At 49.5% G+C, this 18,938-nt stretch overlaps 1 protein-coding gene across 1 annotated transcript in view; it reads right to left on the bottom strand.

Moving 5' to 3' along the window:
• Nup75 (nuclear pore complex protein Nup75) overlaps positions 1-18,938 on the bottom strand; it is a 56,146-nt gene that overhangs the window by 23,823 nt on the left and 13,385 nt on the right. The window contains exons 10-14 of the mRNA XM_077701059.1: positions 16,793-16,915; positions 8,753-8,790; positions 6,513-6,606; positions 3,783-3,886; positions 2,713-2,796 (exon numbers count right to left, since the gene is read on the bottom strand). Of these exons, the coding sequence (XP_077557185.1) occupies positions 2,713-2,796; positions 3,783-3,886; positions 6,513-6,606; positions 8,753-8,790; positions 16,793-16,915 (443 nt within the window). The remainder of the gene's footprint in view (positions 1-2,712; positions 2,797-3,782; positions 3,887-6,512; positions 6,607-8,752; positions 8,791-16,792; positions 16,916-18,938) is intronic.

Genomic DNA, 18,938 nt, shown 5'->3' with positions numbered 1-18,938 from the left:
GCAGGCAGGCAGGCAGGCAGGCAGGCAGGCAGGCAGGCAGGCAGGCAGGCAGGCAGGCAGGCAGGCAGGCAGGCAGGCAGGCAGGCAGGCAGGCAGGCAGGCAGGCAGGCAGGCAGGCAGGCAGGCAGGCAGGCAGGCAGGCAGGCAGGCAGGCAGGCAGGCAGGCAGGCAGGCAGGCAGGCAGGCAGGCAGGCAGGCAGGCAGGCAGGCAGGCAGGCAGGCAGGCAGGCAGGCAGGCAGGCAGGCAGGCAGGCAGGCAGGCAGGCAGGCAGGCAGGCAGGCAGGCAGGCAGGCAGGCAGGCAGGCAGGCAGGCAGGCAGGCAGGCAGGCAGGCAGGCAGGCAGGCAGGCAGGCAGGCAGGCAGGCAGGCAGGCAGGCAGGCAGGCAGGCAGGCAGGCAGGCAGGCAGGCAGGCAGGCAGGCAGGCAGGCAGGCAGGCAGGCAGGCAGGCAGGCAGGCAGGCAGGCAGGCAGGCAGGCAGGCAGGCAGGCAGGCAGGCAGGCAGGCAGGCAGGCAGGCAGGCAGGCAGGCAGGCAGGCAGGCAGGCAGGCAGGCAGGCAGGCAGGCAGGCAGGCAGGCAGGCAGGCAGGCAGGCAGGCAGGCAGGCAGGCAGGCAGGCAGGCAGGCAGGCAGGCAGGCAGGCAGGCAGGCAGGCAGGCAGGCAGGCAGGCAGGCAGGCAGGCAGGCAGGCAGGCAGGCAGGCAGGCAGGCAGGCAGGCAGGCAGGCAGGCAGGCAGGCAGGCAGGCAGGCAGGCAGGCAGGCAGGCAGGCAGGCAGGCAGGCAGGCAGGCAGGCAGGCAGGCAGGCAGGCAGGCAGGCAGGCAGGCAGGCAGGCAGGCAGGCAGGCAGGCAGGCAGGCAGGCAGGCAGGCAGGCAGGCAGGCAGGCAGGCAGGCAGGCAGGCAGGCAGGCAGGCAGGCAGGCAGGCAGGCAGGCAGGCAGGCAGGCAGGCAGGCAGGCAGGCAGGCAGGCAGGCAGGCAGGCAGGCAGGCAGGCAGGCAGGCAGGCAGGCAGGCAGGCAGGCAGGCAGGCAGGCAGGCAGGCAGGCAGGCAGGCAGGCAGGCAGGCAGGCAGGCAGGCAGGCAGGCAGGCAGGCAGGCAGGCAGGCAGGCAGGCAGGCAGGCAGGCAGGCAGGCAGGCAGGCAGGCAGGCAGGCAGGCAGGCAGGCAGGCAGGCAGGCAGGCAGGCAGGCAGGCAGGCAGGCAGGCAGGCAGGCAGGCAGGCAGGCAGGCAGGCAGGCAGGCAGGCAGGCAGGCAGGCAGGCAGGCAGGCAGGCAGGCAGGCAGGCAGGCAGGCAGGCAGGCAGGCAGGCAGGCAGGCAGGCAGGCAGGCAGGCAGGCAGGCAGGCAGGCAGGCAGGCAGGCAGGCAGGCAGGCAGGCAGGCAGGCAGGCAGGCAGGCAGGCAGGCAGGCAGGCAGGCAGGCAGGCAGGCAGGCAGGCAGGCAGGCAGGCAGGCAGGCAGGCAGGCAGGCAGGCAGGCAGGCAGGCAGGCAGGCAGGCAGGCAGGCAGGCAGGCAGGCAGGCAGGCAGGCAGGCAGGCAGGCAGGCAGGCAGGCAGGCAGGCAGGCAGGCAGGCAGGCAGGCAGGCAGGCAGGCAGGCAGGCAGGCAGGCAGGCAGGCAGGCAGGCAGGCAGGCAGGCAGGCAGGCAGGCAGGCAGGCAGGCAGGCAGGCAGGCAGGCAGGCAGGCAGGCAGGCAGGCAGGCAGGCAGGCAGGCAGGCAGGCAGGCAGGCAGGCAGGCAGGCAGGCAGGCAGGCAGGCAGGCAGGCAGGCAGGCAGGCAGGCAGGCAGGCAGGCAGGCAGGCAGGCAGGCAGGCAGGCAGGCAGGCAGGCAGGCAGGCAGGCAGGCAGGCAGGCAGGCAGGCAGGCAGGCAGGCAGGCAGGCAGGCAGGCAGGCAGGCAGGCAGGCAGGCAGGCAGGCAGGCAGGCAGGCAGGCAGGCAGGCAGGCAGGCAGGCAGGCAGGCAGGCAGGCAGGCAGGCAGGCAGGCAGGCAGGCAGGCAGGCAGGCAGGCAGGCAGGCAGGCAGGCAGGCAGGCAGGCAGGCAGGCAGGCAGGTAGATAGATAGATAGATAGATTGATTGATTGGATGGACGGATGGACGGACGGATGGATGGATGGATGGATGAATGAATGAATGGATGAATGGGCTTCCATCGGACCAATTTTGATGGCAAGAAACAGAAAGGGCAAGAAATATCATATCCTGCACAAACAATGAAATGCGCCAAAATGCCTTACTGCTGCCTTTCAACACTACTACAGCCTCTGCTACATAAGAGGCCTTGCAACAGTTTGCAATAAAGAACTATTAGGTAACTATTTTAGGGATATCAGGTGTACCATAAATGCCTCCATCAAATTTTTAAGACAGATGAGCAGCACCACACCTGTCAGATACTAATTTTGAAGCTGCTCTCAAGAACAACAAGTCAGAGTGTGAAGACGGGCTAGTTGGTTCAAACTGATGGCAAAAACAGCGCAAAGAAATGGCACGGAAGATGAGAAAGAGCCCGTGTTTGTCTCTTTCTCGTCTTCCGTGCCATTTCTTTGCGCTGTTTTTGCCAACAAGTCAGAGTGCTGGTCGTTCTTTCAGGTCCTTTCAGTGGCCTTCCACCGAGGCATAATTTACAAAACGAGAGCACCGATGTTCACTTATGCGAGGGTACGAGGGGGGACGTGCTCGGACATATCCCCACCCCCGATAGCTACTCACTCAGGGTGGGAGGCCTCCATCTGTCCAGCGTGGAAGAGCAGGTCGGCCAGGTGGGCAGAGAACCACCAGTTGTCCAGGAACAGGCTGCACGGTATGCGTATGCAGGGTGCAAGCGTTTATTCCCGCACATGCCAACAATGCAGGGCTGTTGGCCAACCAACCCCTGAGACTATCAACAGGTTTTGCTTTTTAAAAGCCATGGACACGTGCTGTTTCCTGATTTTATGGCTGCAATTTGATGCGGTTTTGCTTGACACGGAAGGGGGTAGCACTGTGGAGGGAAGGACACGCACTCCTCTTATGCTCAGCTCCTTCCTGAAGGTTCCTTTACAGTAACTGTTCACAGGGGGACGTGTGGACTTGTACCAGAGGGGGAAACCAAGGTAGAGCCAGACTGGCCTCTTGAGGAGGAAGAGGGGGGGGGGAGAGGTACCACCTCCACCACCTTCTCACCATAGATCTGCACTTGTTTTGAAAATGCAACACACTTCTTTAACACCCTCTCGGACGCGACACTCCACGAGAGCATGCAGTGTCGTCGCGGAGAGGCTGTTAAAGCCATAGGCGCCAGAGGCGCACAGCTCTAACACCTTCTTACCCAGCCGTAGGCACACACTCTCATGCGCTCAGCTGGGCTGAGTTTTCTGGTGACGCTCAATGGGTGAACTGAAAGCTTAAACAGATCTGCCGTTAAAACGTATAAGCGGGGTTCTATTGAAACAGCTTTTACACTATGTACAGAGCCCTTCATTGCAAGCTCCTTAGAAGCCCAAAAACGCTGTGACATCAGAGTTCTTGAATGTCACGTTGTTCCCTGCATTGGCCCTGAATTTAGGTTGCTTTTTTTATAGGCTTGCCAAGTGAACAGTAGGAAGCAACAGCCAGTTCTAAATCGAAGAAAGCATCTTTTCAAACATACAACAGTTGCCAGTACCATTACGTAGAGTCCTCCCCCCTACATCAAAAAAGCAGTCTGTGTTCCTGCAGTGTGTTCCTGCAGTGGCCCGGAAACCCAATCGGTGTGTTGTCAGCGCCAGCAAGAACACAGGGCAAGCAAGCCGCCAGCTCACCTGGCTTCCCGAATTACTTGCGACAGGTCGTATCGGAAGGCACTGAGCAGTATGTTGTCCATGCCTCCCGTGGACTCCACACCTCCATATGCTGCCAGGCAGTCCTGTTTGGTATAGAGAGGGTTGGCCATCTCTTGACGCAAATGCGATGTTAAATTGCAAACACAACCTTTTTATGGCTACATCATACGTGTGAAATGAGGATTAAGAGCAGTTCTAAAGAAATGTTTCCCATTACCATTGCAATGGAAGAAACGCAATGTCTTTCGGATGTTTTTTAAAAGAGCCATGGAGAGAAAACACAAGTTTGATTCATTCAAAAGACGGCCTCGTTAGGATCATACTGACACCAATTGTAACGTAAACTTCGCTCAAATAAGCTATATAATTAGGAAAAAAGGAAATGGCCATGCGACCCACTCGCTCATTTCCCGCAACAGAACCTATGATGTCATACCAGCCTGCTCTGCGGTTGGCGGAGGCCGGCAAAAGCAAACGCAAATTAGGCTGAGCTAACAAGCTTGCAGAATGAACTATTTGTGCTGAAATTTAGGGCATATTCTTTTTAAAGAAATAAGAATGGTGGGACAAACAGTGGAAGTTACGAAAGCACAGTAAACATAGAAGTACTGATGCGTACTGCTGTTGGTACTGCGCGCACTATGGTTGGTTTAGCTGCACAGCACTGCGGGGCTTTGGGGTTGTCTCAGACGAAACTGGCCGATTGACACAAGCAACGGTGTCTCACGTGACCATATTTGTAGAGCGAGCACTATGTTTCACGAGACGATTATTTTCTCCCACAAGAAAAACAAGCCAGGTTTAAATACGGCTTGCCACGGTATGGTGGCGCCATCTAGGTTCAGTAACGTAAACGCGCGAACGCCGCCATAGAGTACCTCGATGCGAGCGCCGCCGTACAGGGTGGAGACACCCTTTGAATGGTCCCGTGCCATTGCAATTGGGTCAACGTGCTCAACGCGTTGTTCTTTTCGTTTCCCACGAGACCCAGCAATGCGAAAGAGATAAGATGATTCAAACTTCGCCGTAAACTGCGTTGCGGTGATCATTTTAGCGCAGTTTTGATACAATGACTTGCTTTGGCGGCGAGCGAGTGACCCAAAATGGCGGCGCCAACGTATACGTCATGTCTCCACCCTGTACGGCGAACACGTGAATAAAGTCACCCTAGGCTGCAGAGCGGTCGGCTCCTGTGATGTCATTGCAGACCAGGAAAACACACGTTTTAGCGGGAAAATCAAAATTTTAACTTAAATTGATTAATTTCTCAGTGAATAAAGCATCGTTTGTATTCGGACAAGCGCTGGAGGCACTAAAAAACACTAAATCTTTCGAATAAAATAAACTTGTGTTTTGTCTTCATGGCTCCTTTACTGCTATACGGCCCTCACAATTGGGCGACCAAAGTGGTGGCAGATCCACCCAGATTATAGTTTCTGAGGACTGCACAACTGTAGTGCTCCTGCTGTGCCATCACATATCCCAACCATGTGTCTCATCATTCAAAAGAGATTTATTTCCGCAGTGTGCGCAGTCCACCGAGAGACCCTGCGGTATGACAGCTGCTAGAAACAGCTTGATTTTTAACAGCTGCAAGATGTCTAGCTAGGATTTTGGCCTCAGTAGATAATTTGTTTTTACGTGAAACTGCAAAAAAAATGTCGCCACATCTGAGACAATTTTTTAACACGTAGACACATGCGTGCAGAACGTACAACTTTCAATGAAATCTTTGTTTGGCAGCTATAATTTTGTTATTACAGACCAGACCTTCCGTTCTTTGCATTCAAAACCTTCAAAAGAACATTAATGAAGCTTCACTTTTATGTCCTACTCCTCAATGTTTCAAACTTGAAGCTGTTCCAAACAAAAAAAGTATTTTTTTTTCTTTCCTTTAGCAAACTGAGCGGAGTCAAATGGGCAGTTCCCATAAACTCAGCCCACCCAGCTCCCTCTTAAAAGCACACTGGCCTTAGAAACTTTCTTTTGCTTTCCAACGAATCTTGATGTCACTTCATGGGATTGTTCAGTTTTTTTAGCCGATCTCAAATACCCAATTAGTTTTGATGTAAGGTATTTATTTTCTGAGATAATTAAAATTATTTCTTGATTGTTCTTCAGCACAAGAGAAAAAACTTATTTTAACAAGAAATTATTAGCAAGTCATGAATAGATACCAGAAGTTGTGGAGATTGAAATATGGGAAGCAGTTTTTTTGTTTGTTTTGCAATCACATACAAGTTTACATCGATTCTAACTTCTAGGTTTGAAGTGCTCCTGGTAATCAATTAACAATAATGCTAATGAAACAACAACTGAAATGCAAAATGCAAAATCTGATTTCCTTATTGGACTGTTTAAACATTCACCTTCACGCTGCAAAAGAAATGATCTTTCTAGCTGCTCTACATGCTCGGACGTGCCTCTCAAGAATTTCCTATCACTGCAATACCACTCATGGAGAAAAAAAAAAAAAAAAAAAGACAGAGAAACCTTTTTTTTTTTTTTTTTCATCGAAATCGGGCCTGTACGGCCTTTATGAGTACCTGGTACTGTTACTGTTCGAATACCAGGTTTTTGGAGGAAAAACTGTGCAAACTAAGAAAAAAGCGATAGCTAAAAAAATGCTTGTTTGGGCATTTTTTTATCCCAAAGACCCATGTGGCCTCGTAATTTACAAACGCAACAGTGAACGACGTTCCCGCTCACCTCAGCCAGGTCAGCCAGCATTTGGGGTTCATCCACGGGGCACGTGTAGGTCACCCTGGCCACCAGGTAGTTGTACCACGTCGAGCACAGCTCCCTGCAAAGCACCGCAGAAACAATGCGCTAAACACACCAATTATACAGTGCAAAAGTACCCACGAAGAATCCTCCACCTTTCCGACCTCTTAAGCTGCTTCCCTCCCACTCCCCATGTTTCTCTGTGCAATGACACTCTCTCGCTCTCTCTCTCTTTGCATTTTGAGCTAGTTTGAAAATGTTTGGTTAAGCCTAAACAGGCTTACACATTAAGCTTTCCTTTTTTTCATTTCTTTTTTACGCAACTTCAGTATCGTGCAAAAAAGCCAACCCAAAGGGGTATCCCATAAGGTGAAGCTTGAAAATCTGTATGTCGTGTGGCAGAGCCAACTTTTATTGCAATATTTGTAAATTTTGAATATTTGAAAACGCCGAAGACTCTGAACAGTAAAACTGCAATCTAATTGAATAACAAACGCTATTCACGAAATATTCGAAGTTTCAAATGTTCATGCACCTCTTGCAAAAATAAAAACTAAAAGATACACCAAAAGCGTGCGATTTATATACCTATTGATTGACTGATTGATTAAAAATGTTCATTGATATACAGGGGATGGGGAAGGAGGGAGAAAAGAGAATGAGCTGCGGGTTGCCATCCTAGTCCAGTAGGCCTCCAAAAAAAAAAGCACGACGGGTACACGACTTCACTGATCACAAGAATGTGAATACAGTCGAACCCCGCTACAACGAACTCCGCTTCAACGAAATTTCCGCTTGAACGAAATATTTCCAATTCCCCGTTAGCTAGTCATTGAAGTCAATGCAACAAAGTCCTCGCCACAACGAACCATTTGTCAGGCTTGCTTTCGCTTCAACGACATTTTCGATGATTTGGGCTGGTTTTGAACAATTATTTTAAAATAAAATAAGCATAGCGCCAGCTATCTGTAACTTTTTATACATTCAGGACGCTTAGTTTCACCGAATACATGCGCGGTGCACCCACACTGCCACCCAAAACAAAAAAAAAAGTCATAGGCGGACACCATTGTTTGATGGTGATAACGATGTGGCTGGCCGTCTTTACATGAGGCGGCCGGCCGGTTCGGCATGCCAGAGCTACAGCCAATCCGTATCCAGTTGAAATCGCACAAATGTGCTCCGCTGCTGGCGCGGCGCCGTCATGTATGTGTTGTGAGCAGCTGTCCTTGCCGTTTTCCTTCTACCATTCTTCATAGCCAAGAGCAAAAATCATGTTCGCGTGTTTGGTCTTGAAGCCAAGTCATCCTATCTTAGTGGCGAGCGCGCGGTCATGTTTAATGCAAGCACGCGCGCTTTGCCTGCCAAGGTCAGTAGCTGCCATGCCCGGTCAGAGGATAAGGTAACGGCACTGCTCCTGCCACAAGCGAGAGGGGGGCTTCCACTGTCTAGCAGCTATCTGCAAGTAATCAGCTCGGTGGACACGCCTTGTTGTACAGCAATATGTTTTGTGCCTGCATTTCTTCACCCCCTCCGTAACGCGCTCTTTGCGTGCAGTGAAAGAACAGATAACCATTGGTATGTTTGTTATCCGAATAAACATGAAGTTATTGCGTGTCACTCCTTTTTCTAAACATTGTATTATGCTGCCAATGATGCGGAAACATACGGGGCTATTTTTCTGGCTTTTCCGTGGTATGTTGGGGCAGATTTCGCCTCAACGAATTTTTGCTTTAACGAAATTTTTTGCACGTCCCGTGAATTTCGTTGTAGCGGGATTCGACTGTATCACAAATATTCCTGTGCAAAAGCGGGAAACCGTGTCACTTTGTGCAGCAAAAAGGAGGTGCAATCAAAGACCCCTTAAAGTATTAACAGAACAAGAATAAAACCTCATCACACGAGAGAAAAAACTTAATAAAAGTTTATTCAATCAATCAATCAATAAAAAAAAAACAACCCCACACGGTGCTCCGAGTCTTACCACTTTGCATCAAAGAGCTTTTGCTTTACTCCAACTGGCCATTAGACCAAACCAGCCCAACCAGCCCGTGTTACACTGAACTCAGAATAAGCAAGGAGCTATTTCCCAGTCCCCTCTGGGTTCGGTGCTCGAACAAGACTTCATTGCATAGCCCAGCAGTGACTGCGACTGCCCGCTGATTGAGCTGCAGATATGACACAACAGAAGGGAAAAAAAAAAAAAAACAGATTAATGTGCTGACCTGAGGTTCTTGAGCATGTCAAGGTCTCCCGTCAGTATCTGGGAGGAGAAGGAAAATAGAAAACAACGGTAGGTTACTCCAAGAAAAAAAACAGCGCGCCTACAGCTCAGTAGCAGTTTCGTCACATGGATTGCACTTTAACCATGGTAACGACTAAGCGTGGCCATCTCGGATAATCCCAGTCTGTTGTCATCACGCATAAATTAGGGGCTTTAACTTCATGCTACGAGCGCAGTCACATAATTTTAATGAAAATGGGTCCGTAAGCTTTTTACCATCAAGAGGAAAACTTTATGAACATTACAACTACAGTTAAGCCTCGTTATAACGAGATGGGCTGTAACGAAATAATGGCTATGACGAGCAAATCGCAAATCGAGGTATTTAAAACGTCGTGTTAACGAGGTAAATTTGCCCGCTGCGAGATGTAACGGACAAATTTCGTTCGAAAATAAAATTTTGCGCCAATTTCACGGCAGGGCGCAACACGGATTTGAGATGGTGCTCAAGGCAATGACTATATTTCACAGTTCGAAACTCCCGCCATGCACCCTCCCGCAATGCGCGCAAAGCCGGACAGTGCGCCATGCGTCCGCTGCACCCGCGAAGCCATGTCCACCTTCCTCTCGCTGCGCACAGCACGAAGCCAATGCACGCGCACACACGGGCGCGGCGTGCACGCCTGCTACTGTTGTCACACGCCGCTGTGCACCGCAGGAGCCGCATTGTTGAAGTGTGCATTTCTTTTTCTGAAGCGCGTAAGTGGGATTATTCCCTACTACGGTTAACTTAGCCACGGTTAAGCTTTCAAGGCAGGGTCACAACCAATAAAACAACAACAGCTGTGTGTCTTAAATGCACATTTTGTTCCTCACGACAATGAAGAGAACACTAATCCTTTATCAAGCGAATTTGTTGAATGTGTAGCCGATGTTCGGCCCATTATCATTACCGTATTTTCCTGTGTATAAGTCGCGTTTTTTTTCTGAAATTTTCGTTGGTGCGTCTTATCCACCGGTGCGACTTATGTATGAAATAAATCTGGTTCGCGGCGGCCGCGCGTGGCCAGTGCACGTTGAGACACAGCTCTATGGTGTAAATCAATCCCAAGTACACCGGTACGACATTTCTCATAGCCCATATGTCGCTTCAGGACATTGCACCAAAGAATTTGCAGCTTCTTCTAGTCAAAAAGAATGATAATGGCCTGCGACAACCACGCGCCACTTTAGGCCATGGGCAGTAACTACAGTTCAGAACAAATTCAAAGTAACATCAAACTGGGTTGCAAAAACAAAATGCAGCTCATGAATTATTACAGACAGTTTGAAGGAGGTAAACGTGCTGCTAATTTTTAAAATGACAGCTTGGAGATAAGTTTTGATTTTCATGCCGCTTCCCGTCGCGTCACTTCCGTCTGCCATGACACCTTTATTGTGCTGATTTACGACAGCACACAAGAGACGCGCGACGTTTGGAGAGGTGGCCAAATGGGTCTCCGACTCTTGGGACTCCATTTCTACAAAAACAGTTGTAGCCGGGTTGATAACGGCCGGAGTAATACAGTCCGCAAGTGGTAACGATGTTGGCGAAGAAGACATCAGAGAGTCGGAGGACGACAGTGATGCACCGGTGGAATTCCCACTGAAGATACTGAACTATTTGTTAGCGAGTCTGAGGAAAAAGACTTCGATGGTTTTGCCTAAACGCCGTCCGTAAGTACATGCCATCTGTGTGTATCCATAAACCATTTTTGAGAAGTTAGTTATGTCCAGACTTTGTATGTTATATGCCCGTGTCTAGCCCTGCTTACAGGGGGATGCGTTAATAGGCGGCGGCCGCCACAACCATGTACTTTCGCCGCACTTTCTAACGATCTGATTCCCTATGAGTTTACCTAATTAACAAGTGCGTCTTATATACCGGTGCGTCTTATACAACGGTGCGACTTATATACGGTTTTTTTTTTTAAAAACTGTCATTTTGAGGTGGGTTGCAACTTATACAAAGGTGCGACTTATAGACCGGAAAATACGGTACATTTACAAACATTTTTTTTTTGTTCATAGCAAAAGCTCATAGGCACCCCTGTGCTTGCAACAGTCGCCTAGTCAATTTGGTGATGTCGACTGTGATGAAATACCCAGACCAAGAAATAAGTAAATAACAAAATGCAAAAAATAAAAATACAGCGATAGCATGAAACCACAGTGTAAATCTGAGCAACATATTGCCAGCTGACGAGATACCTGCAAAGGGCACGAATAGACTAGAACCCTGGGCTTGCACTTATTACGAATCCCGGAATTGCATGACATAACTACCCAATGCAGCTCAAGTAGCAAGTCGGCAAATTCTTTTCATAGCTTTTGCAAACCTGAATCACAGATCTGTAACACTGGTAGCTCCAAACATACTGCATCTTTCGAGCCCTCTCTACAGTGTTTCAGGGCCTGTATATTTCAGCCCAGGGAGACATGTCTTTATGACACTCTGTCATGAGAACCATTCTGGTAAGCTATGAACAAAACACACATGATCAGACAAAATGTCGAAGTGAAATTTCCTTTATCTCCCGCTCCCCTGAATCTGCAGTCTTCGAATCATTTTTAATAGAGCCATTACAAACACAATCAATGGCCAAAAATGCAAACAAGATGCATTGTTTTGAAAGCCTTGTGCGTTGACACCACAAGCTTTGTGTAATGACAGCTTCGCCATTTGCTACCGAGTTGCGACACACGTAAAGTGACCTTTGCAAAAGAATTGAAATAGAGCACTCAAACTGGGGTCAGCGTCTGGCCATGTTTACCTAGCTTCTGTTCCCTCGAATCCGCTTTAGAAGGACAGACAACCAATTATTAAGCAGTCCATGCCCTCTAGCTCATGTGAAAGCCAGCATTTTACGTACAGTCTACACCCATTACAGCGGATCCAGCAACAACGGACTTCCGGTTACAACGGACCATTTCTGTTGGCTTGTTTGGTCCCCATTATGGTCCCTAGAAAGATTTGCTAGTCTGCCATCTGGCGCCCGCGAAGGGGGCTCCTCCATGACGCATGCAGCGGCGGCACTGCAGGCAACCGGAGCGCGGTCGACCAGAGCCATCGCGGGAAGCACTGCGGCGGACGGTGCTCCGCCGTGCTGCCTTCATAGGTCTGGGCGCTTTCAGCCGATTTGAACGTACGCGTTTTCGTGCTCTTTTCGTTTCTGTCTACACAACAAATTAGCCAAATAAGTTGGTTCCTACGAATACGAAGAGTTTTTTTTACCGAAGCATGAATTGATGGGAGTACGTTTTCGTGTGTTATGAACGATCGAGCCAAACCGCGGAATCGTGTCGTTGTGTTCTATCCTCTATATCCTCTTCCGGGCAAAAGGCTTGCACACATACCTGGGGGCATCAGAAACACTGCCGGCACGGCATCTTGTGGTAACTGGGGCACCTTACGCGCAATTTCAACTTGTTGCCCCACAAAGAAGCGTTTTTGTGTACCCCCGCTTGTGGGGACCCTTGTTTCCCTACGCCTCGCCTGCACATGTCCTCTTCATGACCCCGCGCAACGCGCCGAACCGGCTCGCCACAAACATGTGCGCGAGGGCGCGGGGGAAGGAGGACCAGTTTGCCACCTTCCTTCGCGCCACCCTCTCCCCGACCTGGGGAAGACCTCCTCTCCCCTCCGAGCTGACCTCCGGGACGAACGAGCGCTCCGCCGGGGAGTCGACTGGGCGATTTGGTCGGAGTCGGTTGGCTCGGCAGTGCCTACGCCGAATGCCCCGATGACGGTGAACCCAGTTGGCTCCACGGACTCTGCCGAGAGATTCTGCCCTGATCGGTCGCCACGGGATGCCTCCCCCGCTCCCGCAGCCGTGATGACGGATATCGAGGTCTGAGCCCAGCGGCTTCAGCGAGCGACAGGCACCACTGTCTCCCCGCGAGCGATAGTCGTGTTGTCTGGTACATGCCCTGTATCTGCCAGGCAATAAAGCCTCATTTTGGATTGCCGGAGCCTGTCTACCGCATGTGAGTACCCGAACCCGTGCGTGAGTCTTCGGATTACGCAGGGCTAGTGTACGGCGCGTAGCGTTCTCTAGCGAAGCTAGCCGGGGTCCTCTGCTATCCCGTACGTTAGCCCACACGCTGTACACTGCCATGGATATGTAAACGCGTAAAAACATTTGTGTGGTGTGTGGGCGCTCCGCAAATTCTTTTGTGGCACTTCGGAACCATCCTGACCTCTCTCTGTTTGCGAGTCAAATATATGCTTTAGCTTGAACGGGGTCTGATCAATTCGCATTGTTGATTAATTTGGCCCAATCACACGTTTTTGCAGCCTCCTCAGTTGGGAATATCTGTTAAATGTTACTGCCGAATAAAAATATTACGTGTGTACACATGCATACGATGTTTTTGGCCCTTTCAGTCAACATGCAGAAAGTGGGTACTATCAAACCTTTTATTTTGCGCGCCTGTAATTTTTGTGAATTCACCAACTTGAGGGGCACGCGAAACTTATTTTTCATGCTGCAAAACAGTACCTCCACATGCATTCTTCATTGCACATGGCTTCATTTTGATCGCCCCCATACTTGGACTGAATCGTGAGACGCACGCGGGGAAAGCAACAAGGGATAATATTTGTGTTATGGCCAATCATTTTATTTCTGGCTGTTTGAAATTAAGAAGAAAAGTTCTTGAGGCTTATTTACTACAGTGATCATGCATATGCCTTGCTTTACCCCCCCCCCCCCCCAGGAACAAGTCTTTGTATTGGTAAAGCATTTCACTACAGCTTTTTTCCTTTTGCTCGAGCTAGCTTGGCCGGCTGCATGCCGCCCACGTTCAATGCATGACGTTTGGGGTAACCCAGTAGTTTTCACTACTAATTGGTACAATTACTGCGTCTGGCGCCGCTGGGCTCTCTTTGAACATGATCTCACTGTTGCGCGAAATAATGGTTCCAGCGGCGGTAGCGAAACGGCTACTCTCGTTGCTGCTGTTTCATCCTTAGGTCTCCCTTGCAAAGGTCAACGGCCACAAATAGGCTCCGTTCCCCCGATACGCGAAAAATTCAGGCCGCGAATTTAAAGGGTCACATAGTAGTTCTATCGCAGCTTCAACTGTGAGCTGATGTACCTCGAGCCATTGGATTTCACCGCTCTAACTGGGCGGCAAACCCCGAAGTTCACCCGCTCTCCGCGGCAGTAGCGCGCGGCACAGGCCAACCGGCGGCCACTCACGCTCCGACAACTCCGGCACTCCAATTGCTCGCAGCGCCCTCTGCACATTGCTGAGCGTGCATCAGCAGTGCGGACACGCCACCCCATAGAGAAGGCGCGGGGACGGCAGACTAGCAAATATTTCTAGGGACCATAGTTCCCATGCTGTTTAAGTGGAATCCCATCCTCTCATGACGGTCCCCGCTGTAGCATGCTATTAGCTACAACAGACTAAATTTCGTGCAAAAATTGTTTTGACTGAATGTTAATAGTGTATTTTCGCTGTGTCGGCACCTGATATGCTTTCCCTTTGTTTATTTTGGAGAGGAAACCAGTACGTCTGGCAACATTATCAGCGTAGAACGGGTCGTGGGCCCAGCCAAGCCAAGCCAGTGCCAGTGGCCATTTTTTAAAATTTTTTTGTGCTACCAGCGGCCCAGTCGCTGATTTCTCTGTCGGATAAGCATAACTAACGCTGCTGCACATTGCGAAAAACAGGCCAACATCGCCGGAAGCACGGGCCTGTCAGACACTGCCAAAAAACGCAACTCCAGTGAGATTGAAGAACAGCGCTTTCGAATACGCTGAGTGGCGCACGCGGAGTTCAGAGTCTGCTTTCATCGCAGTCTTTTTATGCAATAAAGAACTCAGGTTCAGCGAAGTTCGGCATTTATTATTCCCACGCATATATCATTCCCGCTCCGTTCGATAAATAAGGTAAGAAATGCCTAAAGTAGGAGGTTGGCTTCCACCCACTGTGTGCAATCTGCCGCTCGCCGTGCGGAGTCCAACTGGTCTAACTTGCAATTTCACAGCTGTCCTTCATCAGATTATTTCGTACCAGCTCTTTTACTGGCCACACTAAGATCATTAACCCTTTCCAGTCCGCACCTTTTACTCACTTGTGAGACAAAAGTGAGAAAAATTGCGAAATTTAACCTCGAACACCCAAGTCGGGCGTACCTCGACAGCGGACCACTCCGGCCGTGTTTCCGTGTACGGCCATGTCGGGCATTGGCCGACAACGGACTGGAAAGGGTTAGAAATGCAGAAGCAGCCTCGGGGGAACGTGAGGCACAGATCGGATTTGTTTGACAAATGGTATCGGGTAAACCTGCCTCGTCATGAAGGGACTAAAAAAGAGCCCGGATAATTCTGCTGGCCATGACTGCTTTTTATAGCTGGTTAGTAAATGCTTCATTTTTGCTTCATTTTTAAAGAAGATAGCCTTTCTTGGGCCACTTAAACCCGGAAATTTTGGTCTGTCTGTCTGTCTGTCTGTGACTCGATTCAGCCACCCGGCCAATGTGAAATGTATACTGCGCAATAGTATTATATACTCACAGCCAAATGTAAACGTCTTAGCCCGGTTTATATGTTCATACTTGTCAACTTTGTTGAATAAGAACAAGACATTACGCAAATATAAGACAGGAAATTGGTAGACAAGGGACATTTACAGTGTTCCTTTATTAAAAATTTCATGGATGCTTGGTTTTTCGATAGCAAAGGATATTCTACATCTACTGCAGAAAACCCCACCTCCAGGCGGCATATGAAAAAACACGCGGCAACAGCAACGAAAGGTGATGATGATGATGTCCTCAAAGATTTCGGCACGCACCCACAAGGTGGGATTGGCCAGGACTAAATCGGTTGTTCCACTAGCTAGGTTCCACGTTGTGCTTGGAACACACGTGGAGCACGGCAAAGCGGATAAACGTTGTAGTAGGGTGCCTCGATTCACGCGCGTCTCCGGCATACTGTAGCGCTGGCATTGAGGAACCCGGCCTGTAGCAGTGGAATGCGGTAAATTCAAATCGCCTTGAGCAAACCTTTAGTGTGTTTACCCTGGGATGAGCGCGACAGAACAGGAACAGCACGAGAGGCGAGCGGGAAAGCAAAGGGGGGCATTTCCTTGGCAAATGTCTACAGAGACTATCGTCTTTTGACGACATTTGCAACGAAAGGAGCAGATACGCGGCCAATTTTTTCAGCTTAGCGTGCGTCTCTCTGGACTCGACCGCATGTGCCAGGCCTTTTCCAAGTGCAAGTGCTAAGCTTCAAAAACAGTGTTAGGCGATTCTTTTCCCCTGCGTGAACGCTGTGCAGAGACGGTGCAGGAGAATAGAAAGTACGAATCGTATGTAGCATGTTTACGCAATACCTGTCAAATACTTTACAAGCATACTTTACGCTCATATACATCGTATACTTTACGCTCGTATGATCGTACAATACGATACTTTACGATCATATACTTTACACTCATATACCCCCATATTTTTTTCTGAATTAAGAGTGTCCATTGCAACGGACGTGGGCTGTACTGTGGTAATCACAAGGAATTTCTAAACAGGCGGAAATAATGTAAACTTTGCCCGAAACTTTCTGAAAGCTGACAGGTGGCGCCATGTAGTGTCTAAACCTGGCCCTACCATTCATATGAAGACAGCACTGTTGGTTTCAAAAGTCAAAAGAATAGAAAAAACTGCACTTCTGTATTGTCTTAGCTGGGGTCAAGCATGTTGCCGGGCAATTCTCTGCCATGGTTGCCAGCATTCGTCTTGGCAGCATATACCTATGTCTAAAATATATCTAAAAATTCTGCTTTCAAGCACTCTAGAGCCCATCACATGAAACTGTTTCGGTTTCGTGTGGGGGTAGAGAGCACATACTATGCAAAAATCAGTCGACTGTCCCTTTAAAATCTGCCATTTTCAGACAGGCCCGCCAGTGGGAAGGTTCCTCCAAGCTGATCATGTAGGCTTTCTACAGTGGTGATGCGTAGGAGAAAAAAAAAAAAAAAAAAGAGTCACCTTGCAGACCGTCTCCAGTTCCGGCAGGAGGGAGAAGTAGCCATCGGCCAAGTGGCGCGCACACTTAGCCTTCCAGGTCTGCCACCACACATTCAGCTCCCGCGAGGCCAGCTGGTGGGAACCCTGCACAACACACAACCCCCCTTAATTAAACAAGGTGTCTTTGAGAATTCCCGCACCTGTTCTATTTATAGGGGCATCATATTCCGTTACCCATAGTGATTGCCACCTTCATCCAGTGATGTGCTTGACCAGGGTCACTTTGGAACTGTAAAAAGGCTGTATTGCAGCAACCAAAATACTATTCCAGGGCAAAAAAACAGGTTTTTGGAGGCAGTGAGAAGCACGCCCTGGAGCAGTAAAATGGGCTTCAGCATAGGAAAAAAAATCCCTGGCATCTCCACTAACATGAAACCTGGGGAGGGGCAAAGCCTGCAGTGTACAAGTGTATTCCTGGCGCCTCGGCGTTTTCGCCAACGTAGATGGAACCGTTGAGGGGTAGAGGTATACAGCTTGGCTGCAAAAATCTCGTCGTCTTCAAAACACGAAGCTCTCTAGCACGAGGCATAAACGAGTGTCCCTGTGTTTTAGTACCGTGACTAAATGAGACGACGATTACGACGACGACAGGAGACACCAACAGCCCGAACCCCTACGGAGCTTTGCCCCTAAAAAACCAAAGGGTGTACCAGAAGGCCTTTTCTCAAGCATAGGACAAATCTGTTCACAAGATTTTGTCGGCACAGCATTTGTTATGGCTACAAAAATTAACCTACCAAATCACACCTCAACTTTTACGGAAAGAATAAAAAGGCTCAATTACCTTTGTTTTGACTGAGAGATTACGTTCAAAGCTTTTTCAGCATTTGTTTGACACCAAACAGTGCTTTGCTTGTTTAGAAATTATTAAAAGCCTATCATTTCTCTCTCATTTTCCTTCCATTTTTGTGCGACGCAAAACATACATCACCCCACATCATGAAAAGGGATTCCCTAAAAAGCCGTTCGAGGCATTTTAAGCCAGGGAAGTGCTGCAGCCTAGGCAAAAAACAGTGCAAAATATACACGGCCAGCAAGGTGGCTGGCAGCTGGTCCCAATGTTTAGCCAATCGCCCCAGTAATCTCGCAGTTTTGGCCCTCGTTTGTCGATTACAAAAAAGCACAAACAGGGAACAGGGGTGATAGCTCCCCCGTTCACTAGCATAAAGTCTTCTCACAGTACTTATGACTGTGCAAAATATCGAACCTAAATCGTAACCGAAACAAATCTTACGAACAGTTGCACTAAACCAACCTGCTATTTAACCTGCAATTCATTGAGAACCTAATATTTATTGAAGTTCACACCTTTCTGAAACGCATGTTTTTACCAATAGTTTCCACATACATTTACTAAGGCAAAAAAAGCCTTATACCGGGTGCGCGAGGTATTTGAGAACACTTTTACTTATCGCCATACACACCAGCAGCCTCATCATATACATATATCTAGGTGTACGGCTTCTTGTTCGTCTACCCTTTATCATTCATACTGCGTAGTTTGTTCAAAGATGGAAGTGTACGAGTTGAAGCAGGAAATAAAACGCCATGCAGTCCTCGTCGCCCTGGCCGCACACCCCAGCGACTTGGAAATTGCCACCTTGCTGAACAAAGCGAAGTCTTTCGTTTACAATGTGTGGACAGAACTGATGCGTTGTGGCGGTCACGTGGCATCTGTGGCGAAAAGGAAAAGCACAGTCAGTGGTCAGACATCACCATAGTCCCCTAATTTCCCCGGCAATGGTGTTATCCGTCATCCGCAATGAGGGTGATGTCATGCCGCCACAATTTTTTTGCAGGACTCCGGGTTAATGCTGCCGGTTAAGTAGTGGATGTGCTTGCCCCCCTCGTAAAGCCATGAATAGAAAGTGCTTCTAAAGGAAGACCATTGGCCTTTCGGCAAGATTCGGCTCCTGTCCGCACCGCATATAGCACATAGACAGTAAAACAGTGTGGCTGCTGTGTGGACAGGTGGACGTGTATATAAAAGGTACCTATCACAACAGCACAGCTGGACTTGCCCTTCTGGACCCTGGACGCGATTAAGTATCGCCAGACATGTAGGCACGTAAGGCACCTAGGCAGACTTAAGTGTCCTATATTTTGT

This window comes from Haemaphysalis longicornis, unplaced genomic scaffold, assembly GCF_048455015.1.
Source record: "Haemaphysalis longicornis isolate Haplotype H1 unplaced genomic scaffold, Haemaphysalis longicornis Haplotype H1 scaffold_20, whole genome shotgun sequence".
NCBI classification, from domain to species: domain Eukaryota; kingdom Metazoa; phylum Arthropoda; class Arachnida; order Ixodida; family Ixodidae; genus Haemaphysalis; species Haemaphysalis longicornis.
The sequence above is the reverse complement of the archived record's forward strand: the minus strand, read 5'-3'. Positions and strand labels throughout refer to the sequence as shown.